This window comes from Fragaria vesca, linkage group LG4 (genome assembly GCF_000184155.1).
Source record: "Fragaria vesca subsp. vesca linkage group LG4, FraVesHawaii_1.0, whole genome shotgun sequence".
NCBI classification, from domain to species: Eukaryota; Viridiplantae; Streptophyta; class Magnoliopsida; order Rosales; family Rosaceae; genus Fragaria; species Fragaria vesca.
In genome coordinates, this window is record NC_020494.1 from 11,905,379 (window position 1) to 11,912,421 (window position 7,043).

At 47.7% G+C, this 7,043-nt stretch overlaps 1 protein-coding gene across 1 annotated transcript in view; it reads right to left on the reverse strand.

Annotated features, from left to right (window-relative positions):
* Positions 1 to 5,313: 5,313 nt before the first annotated feature.
* Positions 5,314 to 7,043, reverse strand: part of LOC101300244 — a 4,020-nt gene continuing 2,290 nt past the window's right edge. The window contains exons 2-4 of the mRNA XM_004298103.1: positions 6,335 to 6,778; positions 6,093 to 6,142; positions 5,314 to 5,983 (exon numbers count right to left, since the gene is read on the reverse strand). Of these exons, the coding sequence (XP_004298151.1) occupies positions 5,314 to 5,983; positions 6,093 to 6,142; positions 6,335 to 6,778 (1,164 nt within the window). The remainder of the gene's footprint in view (positions 5,984 to 6,092; positions 6,143 to 6,334; positions 6,779 to 7,043) is intronic.

Consider the following 7,043-nt stretch of genomic DNA (forward strand, 5'->3'; position numbering starts at 1 on the left):
AGCTATATATGTTTAATAGCTACTGTACTTCTACAATTCTACTAGTTTGTGAATTTTGAAAACTTATATTGGTGATTTGGAGTTGGGATATAACAATAATCATTTGATTATAAATTGAATGATGATAATCAAAAATTTCTAACAAAAATTAGACAAAATAAATATGTAAAAAAGGTACCAAATAGTAAATATATATTAATTATATTAAATAATAGAATATTTCATAAATTAAGGGCATTTTAGGCTGTTTGAGATGTGTATTAAGTATAATACTAAAATGAAAAACTTGATAGATGGTGTATTAAGTAAGGGATGTGTATTAAGATATTAGGGATGTGTATTTAAAATTTCTCTAGTTAAAAACAATCAAAAAATAATTAATATCTAATGAAGATGGTGTTAGATTAAGAGCTAGATGAATATAAAATTTTACCTATTATATATATATTAATATCATTAGTTACTGTTTCTGTACAATCCTGGATGGGTTTGCAGAAGCTAATAATATGCCAGCTGGATGGTCTGCTGCCTTCCTGCTGACCTGCAATAACAAAGGGGATCAGGAGCTTCCGGTCTTTCCTGCTCCGAAGCTTAAATCAGTATATGGTGGTTGAATGTAATTACTGAGGATAGTTATGTTACCTGACAAGCTGGTGGCTGGGCCATATTTATGGCCCAGAGTGGATTCACTTCACCTGAAAACCGATGTGGGACAACTGTCTTTGCTGTTACTTCACATCCAGCTCCCTTATGCCTTCTAAATCCACCCCCAGCCCAATACTGCCGCCAAGGTCGAGCCCGGCCCACCCTACTTATTGGTGGATACTTCGGGGCGGCCTCAGTTGTGGTGGAATGCCTGCTGGTTTATGGGCTTGGAAGGCTGGTTTATGCACAACCGACTATAAGTCCCCTCAAGTTCCCGTTCAAGACACATCTTGAGTGGGGACTTGCTAAAAGAAGCCCGTAGACCAGTATATTTCAAGTGTGTCCCGCCCATAGTCCCCCCAAGTCCGGACTCATGACGTGGGTTGAACGGGTGTTACAGTCTTTCCGGTGTTACTACTCGAGTGACGGGGTGTTAACGCCGTCCGTGGTTTATCAAGCCACTTGCTCCATTTTTAAAGGGATGATATAAATTGCCCTGCCCCGGTGTCCCGGAAACACTTATCCGGGACTTAACATTTCGAGAGGCAGTTGTTACATGCTTCCCCCTGGTGACACTTATCCGAGATGGGTCGTTCCTTGGCCTAACGCTGTCGGTGACTTACCCGAGATTGGTCTTATGATCTCGGTGACTCTCACCCGAGATTGGTCTTACACATGCGCTTCATGATCCCGTTGACTCTTACCTGAGATGGGTCTTACACGTGAGCTTCATGATCTCGGTGACTCTCACCCGAGATTGGTCTTACGATCTCAGTGACTCTCACCCGAGATTGGTCTTACACATGCGCTTCATGATCCCGTTGACTCTTACTCGAGATGGGTCTTACACGTGCGCTTCATGATCTCGGTGACTCTCATCCGAGATTGGTCTTACACTTGGGAGTGTGCGCATAGCAGTGGCAGGGGCATTAAATGCATGCACGCCAGATGTCGCGATATTCTTGGGCAACTGCCAAGCAATTAATGCACGTCGCTTCACTCTTTCCTTCTTCAAAAAGCTACAGCAGTTAAGCTACGTGGCACCATCCTGCGGTTTAATCGGCTGGCTAGGGGTGCCTCGTTTTTGGGTACTGGTTTTTTAATGCGTCGGTTCGTGGATCGAGGCGACTACTCGCTGGTCGTGTATAAATTCTTCCCCCCCTTTTGTTTTTCGTCTTCACTCTCACTTTACTCTTTCTCTGCTCTGTGTTTCTCTGCTGCGCTGGTTTTTCTGCGTTTTGCTCTGTGATTTCTCTGCTTCTCTCGGGTAGTTGCTTTCTCTCTTTTCTGTTCTCTGCTTTCTCTCAACCCTGCGATTGCGAGGTGTTTCCCGACGTCTGCGTTGCCGGCGTTGCTACGACGTCGAATTTCTGGTAAGGTTTTCTTCATTCTGTTGAGCTTTGTTCTGCTGCACTGAAGTTTGTTTATGTTTTTGCCTCTACTTTGGCTTTCTCTGCGTTTGTGTTGCTTTTGTATGGTTTTGGGTGAAACTGGAAATTTTAGAATTTTAGGACTCTAGGGCTTTATGAATTTAGGCTGTGTTTTCTGTTTTTCTTTGCACTTGCTCCCGGTGGCGCACACTAATAGCCCTTACGGTTTGCTATATTAGGGTAGATGGATTCCCGGAGTACGACCGACTTAAGTGGGGCTAGCACATCCTCTTGGCCGATAATGGATGACGACGAGAGGATGGAGGAGTATATTAGTAGGCCATCCCGCCTGGGTGAACCGTCTTCGACTGGCGTACCCGCCCGGCAAGTAAACTGGGCAAAGAGAGTTTTTCACGGTATCCCGATGATGAACGTCATCAACTCGGCCAGGCGATATATCTTGGAGGACGGAACTGTGTGCGACGAACCAGAGGGCAGTATGACCTTGGCCGAGATCAAACAATTCCGTGAAGACTGGGGCATCCCGGAAACGATTACACTTTACGGCCTTTACGAGGGCGAGTTGGCGTGCTGCCCGAGAGATGGCTTCGTTGCTGTGCACGAGCATATGTTTAGGAACGGTTTCTCTCTCCCGCTTCCTCAGTGCGTGCAGTACCTGCTGAGCATGCTTCAGCTAGCTCCCGGGCAGATTCCCCCAAACCAATGGCGCCAGTTGTTGTCACTTGGCTGCCTGTATTACTTGTCCGAGATGGGGTTTCCAACTATCAATGAGTTCCGAGCTCTCTACCACCTCTCATACTCGAAAAAGCAGAATTGCATCGGGTGTGTTTCCTTCGCCGCTCGGGATTACTTGCCTCCCGTTACGGATCTGCCTACTTCCATTAACAACAACTGGCGCGCGAAGGTTGTGCTTGCCGGGGGTCGGTGGCAAAGGAATTGCCCCACATACATCGTGCCCAACCGGTTCAGGTATATCCAGGATCAGTCCTTCTCGTTATCAGAAATCGAGAAGAAACGGATTGGCCGGATATTTGCGGCCTGACCCTCGGACGAAGATCGTAGCTCGTACAACTTAACCCGGTGGGGCGTGCTAGTTCACTGTGAACTCGGCCGAATGCCTGGTGGGGTTCCCGCTTAATGTCTCGATTATTGCTTATACATACATTTGTTCTCTGTTTCTCTGTTGCTTTACTAATTGTTGTGCTTGCTGGCAGCCAAGGTTCCCAGACGTAAGCTTCGCCCCTCACACCCGCGCGACATGGCTTCGGACCTGGACTTGCTGCACGATCTCCTGGAAGTAGGAAAAACCGTTTCACACACTGAAGTGAACGTGGTGGACTCTACCGTCCGGGTTTCAGAGACGCCCGTGCTAATGGAGATTTTCGACGAAGGGTACGGGAAGCCGCCTCATGACACGGAGGAGCCCAGGAGGAGCGGTGACGTTGTCAACGTCAACTTGGGCGAGAAGAAAAAGAAGAAACCCTCGTCCAAGAAGTCAAAGTCTCAGCGGGATGATATTGTGACTTTGACCGGCCTGAGCGTGACTAGAGCCTCTCTACCTCTGAAGAAACAGAAATCAGCAAGGCCCTCAACCGGCGGACCCGTAAGCCTGGGCGCTCTCGCCCCCACTCTTCCCCAAATTCGAAAGACCCCTATTCGGCAGATACTGGACGAGTATGGATGTGCCGATGAGAAGTTCGTCCGTGGCATGGTGAGTGATCTGAAGGGAATCGAGCTGGACCAGATCAGGGTGGGGTCTAACACTCTCTAGCAGAACCGGCAATACGCCCGGGAGGCGATGATGAAGGTAGCCGTCTCCCTTTTTACTCTAACTTACTACCCGGGATATTGTACTTAATCTTTTTAACTCTTGCAGGCCCTCTTCGCCGTCTATGCCATTGACGCCAGCGAAGACTCCAACGAGATGAAAGAGCGCTTAGCTAGCCTGAATGATCAACCTACCTCCGGGCCGAGCAGAAGAGGGTGGAGAAAAGCTTGGATGCCGAGAAGAAAGAGAAGCTCTCGCTGGCTGACAAGCTTGCCAAGCTCAACCTTCATACTCAGGACCTTGAGGGAAAAGCCGAGCGGGTGGCAGCTTTGGAGTGCGACATCGACGCGCTTCAGCGGGAGAACGCTAAGCCTAAGCTGAAGGAAAAAAACGACCAGATTCTCGACCTGCAAGGCCAGATTCCCTCCCAGGGCGAGCTTGCCGTGGCGAAGTTTAAGGAGTCGGACGAGTTCAAAGCCATGCTGAAGACCGCCTGGGATAGTGGGATCACCGAGAAGTTTGGCGAATGGAGCCGCCTTGGGTATCTGGACAAGGCGAAGATGACTGTCGACGTGATCGCTGCCCGGGATGCCAGGGAAAGGGAGACCAAGTCCAAGGCAGCTGTTGAAAAAGAGCTTCAGGAGACAGACAAGCCGTCCGAGAAGGCCGCTGACAAGGGCACCGAGGAGGACGACAATCGGGCCGAGTCGTCCGGGAACGAGGAAGAAGATGACCAGGAGGCATAAATTGTAATTTTACCCTCTTTTTTTTTTTTTGCTTTTGTAAGACAATGGCCTCGTGCCCTACACGGTGACTACGTGTCCCGGTGATTTTTGTAAATTCCTATTGGTGGTACACGCTCGGCATGACGAGTTTTAATATATTATGCCTAATTTTATTACTTGCTTTTTTGTGCTACATATTTGTATTAGGCTTATCCCGCTCGGTGTTATGGGGGACTGCAATAACTTTTACCTCTCGGTTTTACCTGCTCGACACTGTATTCAATTGATTTATGCCTCCCGGTGGATTACCATCCCGATTAATTTTACTCGGGATTCAATTGACTTATGCCTCCTGGTGGATTACCATCCCGATTGATATTACTCGGGATTTAATTGACTTGTGCCTCCCGGTTGGTTACCATCCCGATTAATTTAACTCGGGATTCAGTTGACTTATGCCTCTCGGTGGATTACCATCTCGATTGATTTTACTCGGGGTTTAATTGACTTGTGCCTCCCGGTGGGTTACCATCTCGATTAATTTTACTCGGGATTCAATTGATTTATGCATCCCGGTGGATTACCATCCCGATTGATTTTACTCGGGATTTAAATTGACTTATGCCTCCGGGTGGATTACCATCCTTAGAGTTTGAATTTAACTTCTCCATTCTTATATATAAAGTCTTTCAGAACGAATGAAGGCATCCTCCAGGACTTATTGTCTTCCCGGGGGCCGCAATACTTACAAATGTAAATTTTAAGGGTGGGTTTCGTTCCCATTTCACACTGGATAGAATCTCAGGTGCTTCGTATTCCAAGAGCGCCCGGTGACTATCCCATCCTGATCCCGGAGAAATAAGGTTGCTGGACCGACCTCTTCAACTATCTCGTACGGCCCTTCCCAGTTCGGATCCAGGGCTGCCGGCTTGGTCATGATTTTCTTCATTACCCAGTCCCCCAGTCCCAACGTCCGGGTCCTGACTTTATTATTATAGTGGCGTGCAACACGCTGCTTGTAGACTTGGTTGTGTAAGTCTGCTCGCTTCCTCTTCTCCTCGATGAGGTCAATGTTCAAATGGAGACCCTCCTCATTGGTTGTGGCGTTGAAATTTTTGACCCTTCCTGATGGTATTGACGTCTCGATTGGCAAAACAACCTCCGTGCCAAAGGCCATGCTGAAAGGAGTTTCTCCCGTTGCTTCTGTTGTTGTGGTTTTGATTGCCCATAATACCTCCGGCAGTTTTTGTGCCCACAGACCCTTTGCGTCGTCTAACTTCTTTTTCAGGAGTTTTTTTATGATCTTGTTAACCGCCTCCACCTGACCATTGGTCTGCGGGTGCGCCACCGACGAGAAGACCATCTTGGTACCCATGTCATTCGTGAATTCAATCAGATGGTTATTATTGAATTGTGTACCATTGTCCGTGACGATTGTCTCCGGGATTCCGAATCTGCAATAGATGTTTTTCACCAGGAAATTCTTCACACTCGGTGGTTATCTTCCCCAGGGGCTCTGCCTCCACCCATTTCGTGAAATAGTCAACAACCACTATTACGTACTTGAACTGGCCCAGAGCCGTAGGCAGTATCCCGATGAGATCAAGACCCCACTGCGCAAAAGGTCAATGTGACAACAATATTGATAGGGCAATGGAAGGGGAATGTATCTCGTTGGCGTGCAAATGACATTTACGGCATCTCGCCGACATCTTATCTGCCATGACGCCCATGTTGGGCCAGAAGAACCCTATGCGTAGCGTCTTGTGTGCTAACGACCGGGATCCAGAATGATTCCCGCACACCCCTTCATGAATTTCTCCCATGATCACTTCTCCTTCTTCCTCTGTCACGCACTTGAGGTTTGGGAGATTGTAACCTCTGCGGTATAACTTCCCGTTCATGAGGGTGTATCTAGCACATCTCAATTGCAACTTTCGTGCCTGCCGCCTGTCCTCCGGGCGCACCCCCTCCTTCATAAACTCGATTATGGGGTTCATCCACGTTGGCTCTCCGGGTCCCGCCTCGATCATGAATATCTCAGAGATTGTCTTACTGATATTTGGTTTTCCAAGCACCTTAATCCTTGCCTTCTTTCTGCCTTTCCCGAGCCCTCCGGTGGCTAGCCGGGCGAGGGCATCTGCATGACGGTTTTCTTTCCGGGGGATGTGAGAGAGAGAGGCCGATTTAAAACGTTGCATGAAGGCTTTTGATAATGTTTGGTAAGAGTGCAACTGAGGCTCCTTACACTACAACAAATTCCGGCAGTAGTGACCAACAGAGTGGTCACAAAAGCTAATAGTTTTGGTCACTAATTGTGTTTAGTGACCAAAAAATGGTGGTCACTAAGTGGTCACTATAGACTCGTCACTAATTCTCAATAGTGACCACTTATTAGACTTGGTCACTAAATTAGCGACCACTATAATCTGGACACTAATACTAATGGCATTTGTGACCACAAAATTGATCACTAAAAGGGTCAAATGTAGTCACTGAAAGTCATTATTTGGT